Below are 22,860 nucleotides of genomic sequence, written 5' to 3'. Positions count from 1 at the left end.
TGTATGTATAGTAATGGTGTATTAATAGTAGAAAGAAAACATAATTTTAAGTTTTAATTGTTAAATGCATTATACATCATGACTTTAAAAACATATCTTATTTAAAAACAAATAAGCATGTAAAAATACAAAAAAGGGGCCAGTATTGCCTTGAATGACATATGTGCTATCTACACCAGGCACTTTCCCTCGCAACAGAGCTCGCTGTATCACCTGCAAGTACCGATGATATTAAACAGGGAATTGTTCTCCAGAAGAAAAATGGAAATAGGGTTACTGGGGATGGAATTATGGCTGCTGGACTTTCTTATCGAGAGACCACAGGTGGTGCGGATAGGCAATAAAACATCAACACCACTCACCCTGAGCACTGGAACCCCACAAGGCTGCTGTCTGAGTCCAAGGTTGTACTCCCTGTTCACTCACGACTGCACAGCAAGACACAGCAACAACCGCATCATTAAGTTTGCCGATGACACCACTATAATAGGACTGATCAGTGATGATGACGAGTCCACTTACAGGGATGAAGTTGTACAGCTGCTTAGGTGGTGTCATAGCAATAACCTGGACTTGAACATAAAGAAAACGAAAGAGCTAATAGTGGACTTTCGGAGACACAGGCCACACACTCACAGCCCACTCAGTATTGATGGAACGGAAGTGGAAACAGTCACCAGCTTTAGGTTTTTGGGAATTCACATCTCTAAAGATCTAACGTGGACTGTGAACACTGACTCTATCATGAAGAAGGCTCAGCAGCGCCTCTATTTCTTGAGGTGCCTCAAGCGCTGGGGGATGCCAGTACCTGTGTTGGTGAACTTCTACCGCTGCACCATCGAGAGCGTCCTCACCAATGGGATCACCGTGTGGTATGGCAACACCTCTTCGCGAGAAAGAAAGGCACTGCAGAGAATGGTCAATGTGGCCCAGAAGATCATCGGCTGCGGTCTCACCGAGGTTAAACAGCTCTATGAGGACCGCTGCCGTGGTAGAATTCTGGCCATCACAGAGGACAGTCACCACCCCGGGCATGAGCTCTTCACCCCACTGCCCTCAGGCCAGAGATACAAGAGCATACGGACAATTACCACTAGATTCTTCAATAGCTTCTATCCACAAGCAGTGAGACTGGCGAACACATTTAGCCCTGCCCCTCGGACCACACCTACACCATTACCATCTACCTCTTTATGATTTCTTATCTATCGCACATCTCCAGTCATTGTTTACACGTCTGTATTGTTTACATTCAAACTGTCTACATGTTTACTTGCACATTGTCTACTGTTTGTTTGTACATTGTCTTGATGCACTGTTTGCACTTTGTCTTGTTTTTTACACTTGTTTTTACAATCGAGAGACTTTCTGTCAGTAAGAATTCCATTGTACCAGTACCGGTTACATATGGCAATAAAGTTCAAGTTCAAGTTCAGTTCATATATTCAACGTCTTTGAAAAGTAATAGAGACAGGACCTGACAACATGAGTCTACAGTCACATACCTTCATGTTTTCTGTGTGTAAACAGAATGATTACTGTCCTGACCCATTACATTGAGCACTTATTTGAAACGTTTTTAGAAATATTTATTTACATTTGAAAATGAACAATGAATGAGAGAGATTTGGGGTGAGAGAGAGATTTTAGGGGACAGCTTGTGTGTGGGTGAGAGTGAGAGCTTGTGTGTGGGTGAGGGTGATGCACAACATTTTAAAACATTACACTCATTTAAATAAGCTTTAGATTTTATTGTTTTGAAATATGTGATTTTGTGTTGCTTTCATGCAGTACACATGAAGATGAAAGCAGCACACAGCAAACGGCTTTTCATCAGGGACAACAACATCCAAGACCTGAGTGCCGTGTGAACGCCTGAAGTACCTGGTGAGACAGGTTGGGCTTAATCAGCCTGGTTAATGGGCAGCCTGCTGGCTACAGGACGAGGAGACTCGAACCCCAGTCAGAGTGAGTGAACTGCAAGGTGGAGATGGGGCAGAGGAGAAATGTTTGGGACGAACACTTAGGGAGGCCTCTGAGTTCAGTATATGGAACTAGTATTTTAATAATGATGATTAGGTACAGCTGCTCGAGATTTACTTGCCGTTGTTGTCCCTCCTGATCTGCGGTGAACAACTTCATCCTAGAGCAGCAGTAGAGCAAAGAGGCTTGAACACCAGAAACTTAAACACATTGACCACCAGACCACTGGCGCAGGAACACAGATGGGAGGGAGGGGTGTGTGAGCGAACGATTCTGAAAGGCTCTCTTCTGCATGTCTGAGCTGTTCGAATGTAAGCGTGATGTTCTTCAGAAGACCAGTGAGCACATTTCCTAAACCTTTGTGGCCCGCTTGGTGAATTTTATGTTTTTTGGTGCCTATCCATTGTGGAAATTTATCATTTTCATATACAGCATTTCTACCCTTTAACTATTATATTACCTTGTGTTTGCTATGGCATTATTTTAATTTGGGGTTATTGATAATTATTAAGGTTGTGTCAACTGTGTATGCTCAGAAGAGACTGACACAGACAGAAAAGCTCCTCTGAAACCCGAGATGTTTCAGGGTTTTCCCACCTGCTGAAAAGAGGGGAAGTCGTGACTGCAGGAGTGACAGGTCTCTCACTGACATCAGGACATTCTGCAGGAGCTTGGCATGTCACTGGTGTTGCTCCTGACAACCACTGTCAACATTACAGTATAGCTTAAACCCCCTTTTTAGAGCCTTCTGTAATTATGCACAAGGCACAAGGAACACGCACAAGGCAGGACACCGCTCCAGTGCAGGGAACACAGAGACACAGACACACACCAGGGCCAATGAACTTACGAGCGTGTCTTTGGACTGTGGGAGGAAACCCATGTTGAAGCAGTGAGGATATAAACTCTCCATGTAGACAGCACCCCAGGTCTAGAACTGGAACCTGAGAGGAAGCAAAGCTGACCACTGCACCAGCATACAGGCACACACCCCTACAAGCATAAATCTGCTGAGCAGTCAACAGCAGCCACTGGGGGGTGCTCCTGAGAGCAGACACTGGGAAACACCCAGCCCTGGGGAAGAGGCAGCCCTGTGTCTGTGGGGAACTGAGAGCTTTCCCTGTGAGAGGACTGATCAATATACCCAGAGGGCTCAGAGAGGCGAGCATCGTGGGCCCACACCCAGGAACTCATGGCTCAATTTTAAGATTTCGGACATCAGATTCCTTGTAACAATAACATCTATTTGGTTTTATATTTTTTGTTTTTTTTTTTCGTTCTAGTGCTGAACAGCTGAGCTGGTTTTCATCCAGATCTTTCAGTGAAATGACAGACATCCCCCTTTAGATTCACTATGTTCGAGACAATGTTCTACAGTATGACGGCTCACTCTCAGTTTCTCTCTCTCTCCCCAGCCTGTGGCTGGTTGTCACACACACACACCTGAGGACTCCTGTCTCTCCTGTTGTCACACACACACCTGAGGACTCCTGTCTCTACTGTTGTCACACACACACACCTGAGGACTCCTGTCTCTCCTGTTGTCAGGTGTGTCATACCCACACCTGAGGACTCCTGTCTCTTCTGTGTCACACACACACATCTGAGGACTCCTGTCTCTCCTGTTGTCACACACACACCTGAGGACTCCTGTCTCTACTGTTGTCACACACACACCTGAGGACTCCTGTCTCTCCTGTTGTCAGGTGTGTCATACCCACACTTGAGGACTCCTGTCTCTTCTGTGACACACACACACATCTGAGGACTCCTGTCTCTACTGTTGTCACACACACACACACCTGAGGACTCCTGTCTCTCCTGTTGACACACACACACCTGAGGACTCCTGTCTCTCCTGTTGTTACACACACCTGAGGACTCCTGTCTCTCCTGTTGTTACACACACCTGAGAACTCCTGTCTCCTGTTTCTTCTGTCTCTTGTCTCTCCAGCCTGCGGCCAGGTGCCCCTGAGTCCCAGTGTCCTGCAGGGAGACTCTGCCCAGGAGGGGTCCTGGCCCTGGCAGGCCAGCCTGCACTTTGATGGTCAATACTTGTGTGGAGGCGCTCTGATCAACAACGACTGGGTGCTGACAGCTGCATTTTGCTTCTATCGGTAAGGAAGTAAAATAAAATTCTCTATATAGACTGATATTTAGATAAGATTGAAATATGTAAGATTACATAGATCACGTACAGATTCCATAGATAAAGACAGCTGACAGCTTTAGTTTGCTTCTATGGGTAAAGAACTAGAATACATCCTCTCTATATGTACTGAGATATTAAAAATGTAACAAACAGGACTGGTTCCACTGCTCCTGTATTGTGATCTTGTTGTCTATCAGTATGTTGAGTTTGATGAATAGGGGCTAATTAACACTGATGAGCGACACTGCTTAATGCTCAACAGAGATGCACTACAAAGGGTTGTGGCAACAGCACAGAAGATTATAGGATGTGATTTACCATCAATCGGTGAGATCCACACCATCCGCTGTTGCAATAAAGCCCAATCCATCATTCAGGATCCCAACCACCCCGGCCACAAACTCTTCTCCCCCCTGCGCTCTGGCAAGCGGTACTGCACTGTTAAAGCACGGACCACTAGACTCAAGAGCAGCTTCTTCCCCACTTCAGTCTGCATCCTCAACAGCTGACTGCAGGGCCTCAGACTCAATACACATCTGCACTCTGCACTGTTTGCATGGTCTACCATGTTTCTTTTCTTCACTAACACATATTTACTGTCCCACAACTTATTCAGTGCTCCCGATGCTATTATTATTGCTCCTATTGTTATTATTTATGATGTTTGTAATGTACTCTCTACATTGTGTGGTGTTGTCTGCGGTACTGTGTATGTTCCGAGAGGTCAGCGTGGATACGAATTCCAATGCACATGTATTTATGGCAATAAACTCCTCTACTCTACTGTGACTAGGCGGGGTAACAAGACCAACTCTGAAACTCAATTAGTTCAGGTGCTGAATTGCTGGCTTTTGGTTCTCCTACTCAGGGAACTTCCGATAACAGGAAGTGAGACACCTATGAATAATCAGTTGAAAAACAGATGGAACAGCGATGAGTTTTCAGAGAGTAACACACGTGACCTTTGACACTGATGATCTCTCTCTCTCTCTCCAGGGGCAGTACAGATGCCAGTAGGTGGACAGTGTACCTGGGCAGACAGACACAGCTGGGCTCGAATCCCCATGAAGTGTCCAGAATGGGGAAGACGATCAGTTTTTACCCAACTGAGGACATGAATGTTTATGATGACATCGCCCTGCTGAAGCTGGACAGCCCCGTCTCCTTCACCAGCTACATCCAGCCCATCTGTCTGGCCGACAGCAGCAGCTCTTTCTACAGCTGCACCAGCTGCTGGTTCACTGGTTGGGTCGACATGACTGGTGGAGGTAGATTGATCTGTTTCTTGTGTCCTTCAACACATCAATGTTATGAGATCACATCTCCCTTCTGCATTGAACCCCGCTCTTTCTCTCTGTCTGAGCTGTTTCTCGGTATGATTCCTTTCAGGTGCCCCTTTCTCTGACATCTCTGCACCCATGAATTCATTGCTTCTTTGCTCCTAATTCCTTATTGCCAAGTGTCTGAGACCCTCATCAAGAGGTGGATACGTGACTCAGGGTCTCCACAATGTAGAGCTGCTGGGAGAGTCTGTCATGGACTAAGGGAAGGACACTGACCTCCTGTCTTGTCTTTCAGTCTTTTCAGGGAATGAGACCCTACAGCAGACCCAGCTGCCCCTCATTGAGATCACAGCCTGTATCCATTTTATTGAACAGCTCCTTGGGAATCCATATCTAACAGAAAGCATGATCTGTGCCGGCGTGACTCGGAGTGAGATGTCTTCCTGCCAGGTAACTGAAGTAGCTGTTTCTTGACACTAAGCTACAGAAACACAATATGGAAAGCAAGCAAAGCTTATATGATGTTATATAAGTACTGTATACATACAGATGCAGCCATTCAAAATGCATGGTAAAACCCTGTACTGCGCAAAATTATCTACAGTTCAGCACATTATACCGCAGCAAGTGCTTGGCTGGCCAAAACGACCGACAGGTGGCACCGTGGTGCATTGGTTTGTAGTGAAATGATTGCTTCATTTAATCTCTTTACTGGGCATGTTTAAATCTGCTTAATATTGAATATTTATATGGCATTTTACAACTAAAGGGACATTTTTGTAGCCGAGCATAAAAAGAAGAGGAGCATAATGTGTCTGAAGGTCATACATGATATAAATTTAGGAATATGAACATATTATGTAAACTGTATATGGCTGGTATTGGTAGTTTAAATAAAAAAATACGCACCAGTATTCCACTTTCTTCATAAACATTTTAAGCATCAATGTCTTTAATTCGGTTGCATACTGTGGTTATTTTGGAAAACTTTTTACGTGCTCCTTCTGACTATCTTAAGTTCATATACTTTGTAAAAAGTTCAAATGTTTTTACCTTTTCTATGAATTATTGCGATCATTAAGAAATGCATACTTAAAAAAATGATTAATAGGGAATATAACATGGAATCACACATCTAAAGAAATTAAGAATGATATAATTATATTCATATACTGTAGCTCAGATTATCAGAGTAGTAGACTTTCTTTGTAAACATCTGCATCAATTTGACTCATTCTCCCATGATTACTTGGAACCTTTTTGCCTGCCCTGTTCAGTTATAGCTTAAGCTGTCAAGTGAACTTGAACTTGAACTTGAACTTTATTGCCATATGTAACCGGTGCTGGTACAATGGAATTCTTACTTACAGAAAGTCTCTCGATTGTAAAAACAAGTGTAAAAAACAAGACAAAGTGCAAACAGTGCATCAAGACAATGTACAAACAAACAGTAGACAATGTGCAAGTAAACATGTAGACAGTTTGAATGTAAACAATACAGACGTGTAAACAATGACTGGAGATGTGCGATAGATAAGAAATCATAAAGAGGTAGATGGCACATTGGTGTAATGGCTTAGGCGTGTGCCTTGCATGCTGGAAATCAGGGGTTGGAACCCTGCTGTCACCATGAGTTTTCTACGAACAGATTAACATTTCTTTGAAAAACGTAAATAGTAAATATTATCGCCACTATATTGAATTTGTTAGTATTTCTAAAAATCACAACACATTCAAAGTTAAGTTATTTATTAATAACAACTAAATAGACAGGGTGTTCCAGACTTCTGATTAATTTCTGAAACTCCCTTTGTATTCCATGTTTTAACCTTTTCTATGAATACCTGCGCTCGTCTATACTGGTGTGGAGGCTCACTGATCAACAGATCCAAGATGTCCAAGAGGGACATCGTCGATACAGCTATCATTTAGGAGGATTTGCTGGTCAACAGAGATCTCCATGGAGTACTGGCACACAGAAGGCCATGATGGATGGCCTAATACTTTTATTCATTTATCTTTTTTTTAAATTGTATAATGTTAGCATGCCCAAAGGGGTTGGGCAGCCAGTTGACCTTGGAGGGTTTTTTTTCTCCTTACTGTCACGCCCCCTGCAGCCAGAGGGCGCTCCTATTCTGGCCTGTCCCTAGTTTCCTGTGCTTTGCTGTCTGTGAGTGCTTGTTATTTTTCCTTTCTTTTACTGAATGTGAAATACTCCAATATTTCCCTCTACCCTTCTGGTATGTTTGAGAGTGTGTATGTGATACGAATGAAGTGTGAATGATACTTACCCTTTTGTTGTTTTTTTACTAAAATCACTGCAGTGTTTTCCCCAGTGGAGTATTGTATTGTATTGATCACCCAGTCACCTTTCCTGTTTGTAGTATCACACAAATGATCTTAAAGGGAAAAGTGACTGGTGAGCCATCTATAAATAACCGATGTAAGGTTAGTTGTTTTGTTTAAGTGAATATATCACGGTTGCATTTTTTGGGATGGTTAAATACTTTATTTTGAGCAAACTGCTCATCTCTGTTAAGAAAATGTGAACGAGTCCCTTTAAGAGGATGGTCCTTAGAAGAGGAGAGGCTATAAAAGGGACTGGGAGAGCTCAGTATGGAGGAGGGTGTCTTGGAGGAAAGGTGTGGAGAGTACCCCTGTGAGGGTTTTTTTTTGTTATCCCTATTTTGATGGCAATAAATCCAGTTTTGATTGCATTTGAAGACTGCTGTGTGGGAGTTTCTTTTCTTTTGAGCCAAACCTGGTCACTCGGCCGGTGACACTGTCCTTCCGGTGTCTCTCTCTCTGGGGATATATATTCCCAGGTCTCTGATTCTCCTTCGCTCATCATTGATGTTCGGATGTCCTGAGACCCGCCTAGCACCAGGTCTCCCCACGTCCGCTACCTGAGGGTATTGGTTTCTATACGGCATTCCCTGAACAGCTGAGCCCGGGCTAACCCCCGTTCTGCCGCTACACATAGGGTCTTTTTCCGCTCTCCTGCCACAGTTTGTCCCTTCCGACATCAGTGACAGAATGCTGAGCCTCATTTTGACCCCGGGAGTGGCGTTTTTTTGTTTTTCCGCAGTTTTTTTTCTCAGCTCTCCTATTCTAATCGCGGGATGGTTTTTTGAGCGGGCCTCGGCCTGGCTTTCCTCGGGTTGTCATTCCGGCATCTGTGATTGAATGTTGAGCTGGCTCTCCCGTCCTTATTGCTGGATATCACTCCGGTCATCTGTGCCTGTGAGCGGGCCGTGTGCCTGGCTCTCCTCGGGTTGTTCACTCCGATATCAGTGATAGAATGTTGAATGTGCCTGTTGCCCAGTCTGCGGATTTTTCCCAGGTTTTTGTTTTATTTTTGTTTTTTTGCTTGGTGTTTTGATTTCTTCACTTCCTGGTTTCCCCTTCTCTCTGGTCCCCCTGACCCCTGTGTTGTGGAATTCTTGGTTTCTATCTGTTTATTGTGGCTTGTTGTTTGTTACACAAGCACAAACAACAACAGAAATCATGAGCCGCCCATTAAGGGGGAGGGTACTGTCACGCCCTCTGCAGTCAGAGGGCGCTCCTACTCTGTCCTGTCCCTAGTTCCTTGTGCTTTGCTGTCCTTCCAGTGTCTCTCTCACTGGGGCTATATATTTCCGGGTCACTCATTCCCCTTCGCTCGGCATTGACGTTCAGATGTTCTGAGACCCTCCTAGCACCAGGTCTCCCCACGTCCGCTGCCTGAGGGTATTGGTTTCTATACGACTCCTGAACTGCTGAGCCCGGGCTAACCCCCGTTCTGCCGCTATGCATAGGGTCTTTTTCCGCTCTCCTGCCATTCCACGGTTCTTCCCTTCCGACATCCGTGACACTAAGGAGTTTTTGGTTCCTCTCCTCTGTTGTCTTCTGGCCTTTTCTCTTTCAGTATTCTCAACATGTATGGTCATTTGGCTTTGTTAAGTGCCTTGGGGCAACCTCGTTGTGCAAGACGCTATATAAAAATACATTGAGTGGGGGCCGACCTCTGCATCTTGCTTCAATGGGTAAAGAAATAGGAAATATCTTCTCTGTATGTACTGAGATATTAAAAATGTAACAAGTAGGATTGGTTGTAGTCCTCCTGTCTCGTGTTCTAATTGGCTCTCAGTATGATGAGTTGAATAAACAGGGGCAGAGTTGAGGTCAGTCTTTACACCCTGCAACACCACTGACTAGTCAGCGTAACAATGATGACCCTGACATCCGATGAGTTCCTGTCTTGTGTTCTTATTGTCTGTCAGTATATTGAGTTTGATGAATAGGGGCTGAGTTATTTTCACACTGTGTGACATTGATGAGGAGTCAGTTTGACAATGATGACTTTGAGAATGGACTGGTACAGCCGCTGTGGGGCTGCAGGGCTGGAGAGTTGAGGTTCTGGAACTGAAAGATAAAGAAAGACAGCACTTTTGGCTTTGGTACAGATGCTGTGGGAAACACTGGCTACAGCAAGCCCTACTACACTGAAGAATAATCAAATGAATTTCTCTTTCTCTCCAGGAGCAGCTAAGAGACCAGTCAGTGGACAGTGTTCTGACACATCTGGGCTCTATTGCTCGCAATGAGCAGCCCCCCTGTCTGCATCCACTGACTACACCCTACCCATCGGTCTGGCAGATGTCAACTGCTCCTTCCACACTGGTAATCAGCTGCTGGGTCACTGGCTGGGGAAACATGACTGAAGGGAGAAGATTATCTAATACTCGTATCCATCCATATAATGAAGGCTTCATATAACCCTTCTCTCTTTCACAGTCAGAGATGAACCTCAGTTCAATCCCTTTCAGCAGCCCCTGTCTCTGCCTCTGCCTCCTGTGGGCACTGATCTCTGCCAGCAGACAGGGGGTCAGAGGTGACACAAGTCACTCTTGTCGTCTGTCTCCTGGTCGCTTTCCATCAGCTCCCACACAGCTCACTGCTGCAGCACACTCTCACTCCACAGCTGTACCACTGGGTCCTTCAGGGCTCTACAGCAGGTCTCCACCTGTCCCTGCGTCACACACCTGTGAGCCCATGAGCCCTCAGTGCTGAGTGTCTGAGACCCTGAGGAGAGGCGGAGATTGGGCTCTGAAGCATGAGGAGTGAGACCTCAGACCTCAGGACTCCACACAGGGGTGGAGCAGTGGCACTGTGCCTAAGGAGCTGTGTCTGTTGCAAGAAGGTTACCGGTTCAAATCCTGTGGCCGGCAGAGGAATGCTACTCCGTTGGGCCCCTGAGCAAGGCCCTTAACCCAAGCTGCTCTAGGGGTGCTGTATAATGGCTGACCCTGTGCTCTGACCCCCAGCTTCTCTCCCTGTCTGTGTGTCTCATGGAGTGCAAGCTGGGGTCTGTGAAAAGACAAATTCCTAATGCAAGAGATTGTATATGGTCAATGAAGTGATCTTATCTTATCTCCACAGTGTAGAGCTGCTGGGAGTCACTGACTGAGGGAAGGACACTGAACTCCTGTCTTGTCTTTCAGACATGGACATGTCAGGGATCCAGACCCTACAGCAGGTCTCTCTGCCCATTACTGAGACTGAAGCTTGAGGCAATCAGACCTCAAAAGTCTATAAACAAAGAGTGGTAACAAATGCAATGATCTGTGTTGGACAAAAGAACATTTCATCCCGTGGGGTAATTGTAGACAAGCATGACACTAAGATGCTATACCATCCATACCATAAGCTGCTATACACAATGTACCATTGTGTACACGTGGAATATAAGACTACAACATCTTTTCAATCTGTATTAACCTCTCTCTCTCAGTGCAGTGTTAATGTACTGGAGTGTCCAGTCAGTGTGTCTTTATTAACCCCTCTCTCTCAGTGCAGTGTTAATGTGCTGTAGTGTCCAGTCAGTGTGTCTGTATTGACCCCTCTCTCTCTCAGTGCGGTGTTAATGTACTGTAGTGTCCAGTCAGTGTGTCTGTATTAAGGTAGTAGTTCAGGTGGGTAGCTGCGTCAGCATGCGTAGGCTGCAAAGGAACAAGTAATAGGTTTATTCCATGCTGAAAAAAAGAAGAAAGAGAACACAACGTTTCGGCCGTGGAGCCTTCTTCAGGTGTGAGAGAGACAGGGCAGTAGGCAAAGGTAAAGTAGTGGGAGAACAAAGGTTGGGAGGGAGGAGGAGTGAGAGGCGGGAGCAGGGGACAGAAAGAGAGGCCAATCAAGAGGTGTGAAGTCAGAATGGGTGCAGAGAGGTGTGAAATGAAACTTCCAATGAATGGAGAAAATTTAAAAGAACAGTAATCTGTCGTTAAGGGAAGGGAGAAGGTGTGATCCTAGCTGCAGAATAATTTTAGTTTCGGTGGTCTTTCTGATGTATGAGTTTGGAAAACCGTCTTTGAGAACACAGACGGAGAGATTAGAGTGGTCGTGGCCGTCAGAGGTGAAATGAGAAACAATGGGCTTGGAGAGATCTTTAATCTTTACAGCCCTGACGTGTTCTCTGAAACGGTCTCCGAGTCTCCTTCCTGTTTCTCCAATGTAGATGGCTGGGCATTTACTGCAAGAGATACAGTAAATAAGGTTGCTGGAGGTACAAGATGCTGTCTGGGTGATCCGGAATTGTCCTGAGGGGCCTTGAATGAGTGTGGTGGTGGCTGTGTATTTGCAGGTGATACAGCGAGCTCTGTTGCAAGGGAAAGTGCCTGGTGTGGATGGTTGTTGAGGGCGGTCAAGGGAGCTGTGAACAAGGAGGTTACGCAGATTAGGTGGTCGGCGATATGAGATGATAGGGCGATCAGAAAAGAGGGCCCCAATGGAGGGATCATCCTGTAGGATGGAAAAGTTGTGGTTAATGGTCCTGGGGATAGGAAGTGTGTTAGGGTGGTAAGGAAGCACCAGAGGAATGCGGTTGTTACGGCGGGAGTTCCTGATCGGGTTGATGGTCCGGGGGGTGTTTTTGGCTCGGGCAAGGGCCCTGTCAATCACACTGCTGGGGTATCCTCTGTTGATGAAAAATGAGTACATTTCGAGGGCTTGGTTCTCGAAGTCGATGTCGTCGCTGCATAATCGTCGTAACCTAAGGAACTGTGAAAAAGGAAGAGAGTTTTTAGTGTGGTTGGGGTGAAATGAGCTGTACAGGAGGTAGCTGTGTGAATCCGTGGGTTTGTAATAAACTGAAGTGGACAGTCGGGGGTAGTTGATAGACAAGTGGATGTCTAGAAACGGAAGAGTAGTGGAAGATATGTTAATCGTATATTTGAGGGACGGGTGGAAGTTGGTGAAATGGTGCAGGAAGAACAACTCGACTTCGAGAACCAAGCCCTCGAAATGTACTCATTTTTCATCAACAGAGGATACCCCAGCAGTGTGATTGACAGGGCCCTTGCCCGAGCCAAAAACACCCCCCGGACCATCAACCCGATCAGGAACTCCCGCCGTAACAACCGCATTCCTCTGGTGCTTCCTTACCACCCTAACACACTTCCTATCCCCAGGACCATTAACCACAACTTTTCCATCCTACAGGATGATCCCTCCATTGGGGCCCTCTTTTCTGATCGCCCTATCATCTCATATCACCGACCACCTAATCTGCGTAACCTCCTTGTTCACAGCTCCCTTGACCGCCCTCAACAACCATCCACACCAGGCACTTTCCCTTGCAACAGAGCTCGCTGTATCACCTGCAAATACACAGCCACCACCACACTCATTCAAGGCCCCTCAGGACAATTCCGGATCACCCAGACAGCATCTTGTACCTCCAGCAACCTTATTTACTGTATCTCTTGCAGTAAATGCCCAGCCATCTACATTGGAGAAACAGGAAGGAGACTCGGAGACCGTTTCAGAGAACACGTCAGGGCTGTGAAGATTAAAGATCTCTCCAAGCCCATTGTTTCTCATTTCACCTCTGACGGCCACGACCACTCTAATCTCTCCGTCTGTGTTCTCAAAGACGGTTTTCCAAACTCATACATCAGAAAGACCACCGAAACTAAAATTATTCTGCAGCTAGGATCACACCTTCTCCCTTCCCTTAACGACAAACTACTGTTCTTTTAAATTTTCTCCATTCATTGGAAGTTTCATTTCACACCTCTCTGCACCCATTCTGACTTCACACCTCTTGATTGGCCTCTCTTTCTGTCCCCTGCTCGCGCCTCTCACTCCTCCTCCCTCCCAACCTTTGTTCTCCCGCTACTTTACCTTTGCTTACTGCCCTGTCTCTCTCACACCTGAAGAAGGCTCCACGGCTGAAACGTTGTGTTCTCTTTCTTCTTTTTTTCAGCATGGAATAAACCTATTACTTGTGTCTGTATTAAGCCCTCTCTCTCTCTCAGTGTAGTGTTAATGTACTGGAGTGTCCAGTCAGTGTGTCTGTATTAACCCCTCTCTCTCAGTGCAGTGTTAATGTACTGGAGTGTCCAGTCAGTGTGTCTGTATTAACTCCTCTCTCTCTCAGTGCAGTGTTAATGTACTGTAGAGTCCAGTCAGTGTGTCTGTATTAACCTCTCTCTCTCAGTGCAGTGTTAATGTACTGGAGTGTCCAGTCAGGGTGTGTGTATTAACCTCTCTCTCTCAGTGCAGTGTTAATGTACTGGAGTGTCCAGTCAGTGTGTCTGTATTAACCCCTCTTTCTCAGTGCAGTGTTAATGTACTGGAGTGTACAGTTAGTCAATGTTCTGTGCAGTTACAAAAAGTTATTTCATAACTTATTAACCTCCAGAGCCTCTGATGGAGAAACGTGCCTATAGAAAGTCTACACACCCTTTCCAATGTGAATTTCTGTTCTGTTACACTACCTCTTTGCACAGTAGAGAAAAACTATGAGGTAAAAAGTAATACATTTTGTGGCCTAACAGCCTGGAGTCGAGACACATTGAATCTGAATTTGTTTGACCTTTATTTACACATCGTAGCAAAACACCTCCAAGTGGAAAACAAACACTCATTCTGAGATTTAATTCCGAATGGGAATCTAGAAAAATAGTTTGGAGAAGTGTTCACACCCCTTAGAGCAACTGGAAATCAGTGTCACTACTACTTTACTCTAATTAATGTAAACACTAGCCTTCTGAATCACACAATAAACTAACTAACCTCCACCTGTGTTCACCTGTCATGATTCTGATGATTCAGAATGAACTCCAGTAGGTCTCCTCTGCTGGGCAGTGGATCTCCCAGTAAAAAGACAACTATGGGCAACAACACCTCCAGGATAAAGCTGTGAAAAGGCACAGAGCAGGAGATGGTTATAAAACACTCTTTGTATAAATAATGGAAAAATAAATGATGATTTCAGGCTGTAAAGTGACAAGATGTGTTACTTTGGAAAGAGTGTGTGGATTCTCTGCAGGCACTGTACCTGCAGAACTACAGGTGAACACTGAAACACACATTCCTCTGAACACACCACAGCGTATAAGAGCTTCCTGATCGTCTGAGCCATTAGACCACATTTTTGTGCAGAAAAACCTTTGAGCTAACTCACGCAATGTAATTATTGTGTCTGTGTAAAAATGTACAGAATTTATGCAAATTGTACTTGATTCTTTAGAATGTGGAAGAGTGAGATCAAGGTAACAGGGATGTCAGGTACATCCCAGTGCAAATATAGTAAAAACACACTCCTCTCTCACTGTGTCTCCTCTCCTGAGTGTGTGTGTTACTGAGGGTTTCTCTGTTATGGGTGATATGGGGGCACTGTGGTTAACATTTCTGCCTCAAAGTACTGTACTAGGGCCCTGGGTTCGATGCTGGACCTTGAGTGTGATCTGTGTGGAATGTGTTTGTCCTCCCTATGTTCACATACTGTCGGTTTCCAAAGGGCTCTGTTCCACTGTACTGGGACTGTAGGTCCTGTGGTAACAGGACTGTTGTACTGTACTGGGATTGTAGGTCCTATTGTAACAGGGTTGTTGTACTATACTGGTACTGTAGCCCCTATTGTAACAGGACTGTTGTACTATACTGGGACTGTAGCTCCTATTGTAACAGGAGTATTCTACTGTACTGGGACTGGAGCTCCTATTGTAACAGGGTTGTTGTACTGTACTGGGAATGTAGCTCCTATTGTAACAGACTGTTGTACTGGTCATTCATCCAGCCTCCGTTACATAGTCGGTTTAATTAATGGCAAAATCCTGCTCATTCAAACCTCCCACAAGGCAACTGGAATTGTCACTGAGCAAAACACTGTTTTCTCTCTTCTCTTTTCAGCATGGAATAAAACTATTACTTGTTCCTTTGTAACAGGACTGTTCTACTGAACTGGGACTGTAGCTCATTCTTGTAACAGAGTGTTGTACTATACTGGCATTGTAGCTCCTATTGTAACAGACTGTTGTACTGCACTGGGACTGTAGATCCTATTGTAACAGGAGTACTGGACTGGGACTGTAGCCCCTATTGTAACAGGACTGTTCTACTGTACTGGGACTGTAGCCCCTATTGTAACTGGACTGTTGTACTGCACTGGGACTGTAGCTCCTATTGTAACAGGAGTGTTCTACTGTACTGGGACTGGAGCTCCTATTGTAACAGGACTGTTATACTGTACTGGGACTAAAGATTCTACTGCAGGACTGTTGACTCAAGGAATCACATGGGAAGAGAAATCAGGCTTTCAAGTTACCTGGACACAATATGCTGGAAGATCTTTATATGTATATAGATGTGCTGTGAGATGGAAAACAAGACAACCTTTGAATGCTCAGTTTTGCCACTTAGATGGACATAAAAAGAAGAACAGAGAATTTCAAAGAGCTGTGTGCTTCACTATCATCAGCTCCTGTAATGTCATTTATCTGAACTGTTTTTTTTACAATCTTTCTCAATGCAACCAGTCACTGAAGATTGCTCCTTAGCTACAGTACGTCTGGCCTCAAAAACATTTTTTGGACAGTTTTACTGGGTGTTTTGACATTTTTTTCATTTTTCAAATTGTAGAAAAAAACCTGTCAGATCTGTAAAGGGGCTGTCATCTTCTCGAACATCCCTGAAAATAAGCCGTCAGTCTCCGGGGCCTCTGTACCTGCAGAACGACATCCCAGTGAAAGACACATTCCTCCGCCACCCCACAGCAGCTCAGAGCTCAGGGGCTTCCAGTGTCATCAAACCACATTGACACACACAGCAGGACAGGAGACACAGTGAGAGAGAGAGGAGCTCACATAGACTCCCTCTGTAATAAACACACACAACAGGACAGGAGACACAGTGAGAGAGAGAGAGGAGATCACAGAGACTCCCTCAGTAATACACACACACCACAGGACAGGAGACACAGTGAGAGAGAGGAGATCACAGAGAATCCCTCAGTAATAAACACACACAGCAGGACAGGAGACACAGTGAGAGAGAGAGGAGATCACAGAGACTCACTCAGTAATAAACACACACCACATGCTGGTAGTCTTAGGGGCTTCTAAGAAATTTGATCTTGGTGGGAGTCGCCCAGTTATCGACTGGCATCCCAGCGAGGGCGTTCCCTGCCCTGCCCACATTGCTTTCTGGGATAGTCTCCATTCACCTGCAACCCTTTCGCCTTTACATTCACCAGTAACGATGAGAGGGCCTATGGGGATGAGGTCGGGACCCTGGTGTAGTGGTGCCTTGACAATGACCTCTCCCTCAGCGTCAGCTTTACTATCATCAGCTCCTGTAATGTCATTTATCTGAACTGTTTTTTTTACAATCTTTCTCAATGCAGCCAGTCACTGAAGATTGCTCCTTAGCTACAGTACGTCTGGCCTCAAAAACATTTTTTGGACAGTTTTACTGGGTGTTTTGACATTTTTTTCATTTTTCAAATTGTAGAAAAAAACCTGTCAGATCTGTAAAGGGGCTGTCATCTTCTCGAACATCCCTGAAAATAAGCCGTCAGTCTCCGGGGCCTCTGTACCTGCAGAACGACATCCCAGTGAAAAACACATTCCTCCGCCACCCCACAGCAGCTCAGAGCTCAGGGGCTTCCAGTGCCATCAAACCACATTGACACACACAGCAGGACAGGAGACACAGTGAGAGAGAGGAGATCACAGAGACTCACTCAGTAATAAACACACACAACAGGACAGGAGACACAGGGAGAGAGAGGAGATCACAGAGACTCACTCAGTAATAAACACACACAACAGGACAGGAGACACAGGGAGAGAGAGAGAGGAGATCACAGAGACTCACTCAGTGATAAACACACACAACAGGATAGGAGACACAGTGAGAGAGAGGAGATCACAGAGACTCACTCAGTGATAAACACACACAACAGGACAGGAGACACAGTGAGAGAGAGAGGAGATCACAGAGACTCACTCAGTGATAAACACACACAACAGGACAGGAGACACAGTGAGAGAGAGAGGAGATCACAGAGACTCCCTCAGTCATAAACACACACAGCAGGACAGGAGACACAGTGAGAGAGAGAGGAGATCACAGATAATCTCTCAGTAATAAACACACACAGCAGGACAGGAGACACAGTGAGAGAGAGAGAGGAGATCACAGAGACTCACTCAGTGATAAACACACACAACAGGATAGGAGACACAATGAGAGAGAGGAGATCACAGAGACTCACTCAGTAATAAACACACACAAAAGGACAGGAGACACAGTGAGAAAGAGAGGAGATCACAGAGAATCTCTCAGTAATAAACACACACAGCAGGACAGGAGACACAGTGAGAGAGGAGATCACAGAGAACCACATTGTTGCACAGAAAAACAACTAGAAGCTCTCAACTGAATTCCATGCTGTACAATTGGGTTTATTTAGTCAGAATTTATACTTAGTTTGATACCATAAAATCACAAACAGTAAGATCCTGGCGAAAAGTAGGTGTATTACAACTGTAACATCATAATAAAAGCTCACTCCTCGCTGATTGTGTCTCCTGTCCTGTGGTGTGTGTTTATTACTGAGGGATTCTCTGTGATCTCCTTTCTCTCACTGTGTCTCCTGTCCTGTTGTGTGTAGTTATTACTGAGGGATTTTCTATGATCTCCTCTCCCTCTCACTGTGTCTCCTGTCCTATTGTGTTTTTTACTGAAGGATTCTCTGTGATCTCCTCTCTCTCTCACTGTGTCTCCTGTCCTGTTGTGTGTGGTTATTACTGAGGGATTCTCTGTGATCTCCTCTCTCTCTCACTGTGTCTCCTGTCCTGCTGTGTGTTTATTACTCTGTTTAGGGTTGGCATGATAGTACCATCGTTAGAATTACAGTATCACATCACTGGGGTGTTGGGTTAAATTCCTGAGGATTTATCAGCATGGAGTTTGCATAGGATTCCTCTGGCTGCTCCAGTTTCCTCTCACAGTCCAAAGACATGCTGGTAGGATTTTGGTTTCTGAGAAAAATTGGCCCTGGTGTGAGCGCGTGTATGTTTGTGTCTGTCTGTGCCCTGTGATGGGCTGGCCCTCTTCCCCGATTCTCAGAAATATTCAGGAAAACACACAGGATCCTTCCTCCCTCATCGGCATATCCCTTGTAACAATCTGTGTATGAGCGACCTGGGCTGAAAAACAAGGCAGTGATAGACGCAAAAATAAGAACTGAGAATGTGGCGTCACTGTCATCAGTGCTGCCTGGGCTTCAGGGCAGAATCAGATCAAGCGCTGCAAGCTTGCTTCCCAGCATTGTCAAAGAAAACTCAGTCTTCACTCAGGTTAGGAGATTGTCAAACAGAGATCTTTAATTCAATCAGCTGAAGGGGAGCATATCACAGAGGAGGTGTTTCCCCTAGCACTCAAGACATGCTCACTGGACTGAAGTGACACTTTCCTTTTTATACATTAATTGTAGGCAAGACTTTAACATATCAAAGGAACGTACAGGGAAAGGGACAGTGTCAGAAGTCAAACAAACAGGACAGGAAGATGCCATTTGGCATCCTGCACTCTGTTTCATTTCTCTCTGGTTGAATGGGTGTGAGGAATCACAGGCTTTAGTTTGCAACTAAGACAGTGGTTTTACAGTAGGTGAGAACAGAAAACCTTTCCTGCGCATAGTCACTGTCTTGACCTTTTCACTCAGTCTTCCACAGCATGAATAATAATAATGTGCTGGGGCCAGTAAAGTGGGATCATGGGGGAAAATATGTCTTTATATTAATGAAACGTGTCATAGGACACTGGATGAACTGACACTCTATAGCAGCTTCTTCCTGCACTTTTTACAGTCTGCAAAAAATAACATTTATAGATGTAACACCTGTGATGTAGCTTAGTGTTAGTCTGAATCCTTGTTTGCACTGTGACTCCATCTTGTCTCCCTGCATCCAATCAGTCAAGATTTTTCCATGCCTCACAAATCTGATTTCAAACAGTTCTACTGGGTATTTGAGTGTTTTCTCACCTATCGAGATGTTGTAAACGAATCCTTCCAGGTCTGAAAGGTGACGTCTACTTATTTAACACCCCAGAAAATAGCCTGTGGACCTCCAGGGCTTCTCTGCCTGCAGAACTACATCCCAGTGAAAACCACATTCCTCTGATACACCACACCAAATTAGAGGTCAGACACTTTCTATGCTGTTAGACCACATTTTTGCACAGAAAAACAATACTCTACAGGCAAATTTCGCACTGCAAATCTTGAGCATGTTTAAAAAAGTACAGAATTGATCTTTGTTGCAATGCACCGCCCACCATGACAATGACAGGGGGGTGTTACACACCTGGACTCTGCTTGACAGAGAAAGAAACAGGACAGAGAGTCACAGACAGAGCAGGGCTTGGCGGTCTACCCCTGTGGAGCTGGGCAAGACAGTGTCATCAGCATGGTCCACCAGGAGGCTGAGCAGAGCCTGCAGAGTCTCAGGGGCAGGGGAGGACAAGGGACAGGCAGGCTGAAGCAGGGTCCTGATGCAGGACAGTAGTGCAGGCTGGACACAGGGGAGGATCTTTGTCTGGACACAGGGCAGGATTGCTGTCTGGACACAGCAAAGGACTGCAGGCTGGACACAGGGCAGGAATGCTGTCTGGACACAGGCGAGGATTGCAGGCTGGACACAGGGCAGGATTGCTGTCTGGACACAGGGGAGGATTGCAGGCTGGACACAGGGGAGGAATGTCAATCTCAGTATTCAAATCCAGACTGAAGACCTATTACTTCAGCCTAGCCTACTCACACCTTACATTATAGCCTGCTGCCACCATGGCTGCTGGTGCTGCTGTACAGGCCATTGTGTGTCTCTCTGTTGGCCCACCAGGTAGATACATCTGTTCTGACCAGACTATCCTATTCTCCTCCCCACCTGTCCGGATGGCGCCCAGGCTGGGCACCATCTGAGCTGGATGCTGCATCATTGCCATGGATCCAAGAGGGACATCGTGGATATAGCTATCGTTTAGGAGGATTTACTGGTCAACAGAGATCTGCATGGAGTACTGACACACAGAAGACATGATGGCTGGATTAATACCCTCATTCATTTATTTCTTTTTTAATTGTATAATGTTAGCATGCCCAAAGGGGTTGGGCAGCCAGTTGACATTGGATCCCTAGAGGACTTTTTTCTCCTTACGAAGGAGTTTTTGGTTCCTCGCCTCCGTTGTCTCCTGGTCTTTTCTGTTCTGTATTCACAACATGTAGGGTCACTTGCATTGTTAAGCACCTTGGGGCAACCTTGTTGTGAAAGGTGCTATATACAAATAAATTGAAAGCTCACTACACCGAGCAGGAGCTCCTCTCTACAGCCAGGATCTCATCACACCTTCCCTCCTCAGTCCTCAGTGCAGGGCAGCAGGAGGGTGGAGACACAGCCTGCAGCCACTACAGCTCCCACACACCCCACAGTGGGGAGGATGAGGCACTGCTAATTGTAACTCCATAAATCCCAAAAAGTAAGATCCTGGTAAAAGGTAAGTGTAGTAAATCATTATAGGATTATAATAAGAGCATACTCCTCTCTCTCACTGTGTCTCCTGTCCTGTTGTGTGTGTTTATTAATGAGAGAGTCTGTGTGATCTCCTCTCTCTGACTGTGTCTCCTGTCCTGTTGTGTGTGTTTATTAATGAGATAGTCTGTGTGATCTCCTCTCTCTGACTGTGTCTCCTGTCCTGTTGTGTGTGTTTATTAATTGAGGGATTCTCTGTGATCTCCTCTCTCTCTCTCATTGTGTCCCCTGTCCTGTTGTGTGTGTTTATTACTGATGGATTCTCTGTTGTCTGTGTTCAGTCCAGTTGTGTGTTTTTAAAACTAAGGGGTTCTGTTGTGTGTTTATAATTGAGGGATTCCCTGTTATATCCTTCCTCACTGTGTCTCTTGCACTGTTGTGTTTATTACTGAGAGTTTATCTTTTATTTCCTCTCTCTCAAGGTGTCGCCTGATTTTTTGTGTGTATATTACTGAGGGAGAATAAGTGATCTCTTAGTATGTGTGATTTTTACTGAGGGTCTCTCTGTAGGGCAGAGACACAGTTGCATAGTAACACAGTGGTTACCCCATTTATCTCCAGCACTGGGGACCTGGGCTCAATTCCTGGCATACTACAGTATCTGGGTGGTGTTTTAATGATCCACTCTTCCTGGTGTGGTTTTCCTCAAGGTTCACTGGTTTCCTCTCACAGTCCACACGTGCTGGTAGTCTTAGGGGCTTCTAGGAAATTTGATCTTGGAGGGAGTCGCCCAGTTATCGACTGGCATCCCAGAGAGGGCGTACCCTGCCCTGCCCACGTTGCTTTCTGGGATAGGCTCCATTCACCTGCAACCCTTTCGCCTTTACGTTCACCAGTAACGATGAGAGGGCCTATGGGGATGAGGTCAGGACCCTGGTGGAGTGGTGCCTTGACAATGATCTCTCCCTCAACGTCAGCAAAACCAAAGAGCTGGTTGTGAATTTTAGACAGCAGGGTGGGGACCACACCCCTATTCACATCGATGGGGTGGCTGTAGAGATGGTCTGCAGCTTCAGGTTCCTGGGTACCTTTGTTACTGATGAAGGCACAACAGCACCTTTACTTCCTCAGACAGTTGAAAAATATTGATCTATCTGCAGGTATTCTTACTCCAGTCTGCAGGTGCTCTGTTGAGAGTGTGGGATCACCTGTGGGATCACAGTGTGGTCTGCCAGCAGCTCGTTGTCCGACTGGATGGCATTACAGGGGGTGATCAGGTCAGCCCAGTCCATCACTAGAGTACAGCTCCCCTCTATTGTGGACGTTTTTACAACTCCCTGTCTCAGGAAGGCGGAAGTATCGCTAAGGATACCAGTCATCCTGGTTCCTCATTTTCTCCCCCCTGACCTCTGGTCACCAAGACATGAGCCTCCAGATTCAGAGAGAATGTCTTCCCACAAGCTGTCAGATTATTAAATGCTACCCCTACCACTGATTCACAGTGATGTTTCTTTTAACCCCAGATTCCTGAGCTTTAGGACCATCTTGGTGAGAACAATTGTGTTAAAGGCTGAGTTGTAATCTATTAACATCATCCTAACACGGGTGGCCTATCTTCTAGGATAGTATGGAGTGCTAAAGA

At 45.6% G+C, this 22,860-nt stretch overlaps 1 protein-coding gene across 1 annotated transcript in view; it reads left to right on the top strand.

Annotated features, from left to right (window-relative positions):
- Window positions 1-22,860, top strand: part of LOC148834004 (uncharacterized) — a 51,597-nt gene that overhangs the window by 2,918 nt on the left and 25,819 nt on the right. The window contains exons 2-5 of the mRNA XM_088915721.1: window positions 3,938-4,100; window positions 5,132-5,403; window positions 5,714-5,868; window positions 11,710-11,734. Coding sequence (XP_088771847.1) covers window positions 3,938-4,100; window positions 5,132-5,403; window positions 5,714-5,868; window positions 11,710-11,734 — 615 coding nt within the window. The remainder of the gene's footprint in view (window positions 1-3,937; window positions 4,101-5,131; window positions 5,404-5,713; window positions 5,869-11,709; window positions 11,735-22,860) is intronic.

This window comes from Atractosteus spatula, chromosome 5 (genome assembly GCF_055471065.1).
Source record: "Atractosteus spatula isolate fAtrSpa1 chromosome 5, fAtrSpa1.hap1, whole genome shotgun sequence".
Lineage (NCBI taxonomy): Eukaryota > Metazoa > Chordata > Actinopteri > Semionotiformes > Lepisosteidae > Atractosteus > Atractosteus spatula.
The sequence above is the reverse complement of the archived record's forward strand: the minus strand, read 5'-3'. Positions and strand labels throughout refer to the sequence as shown.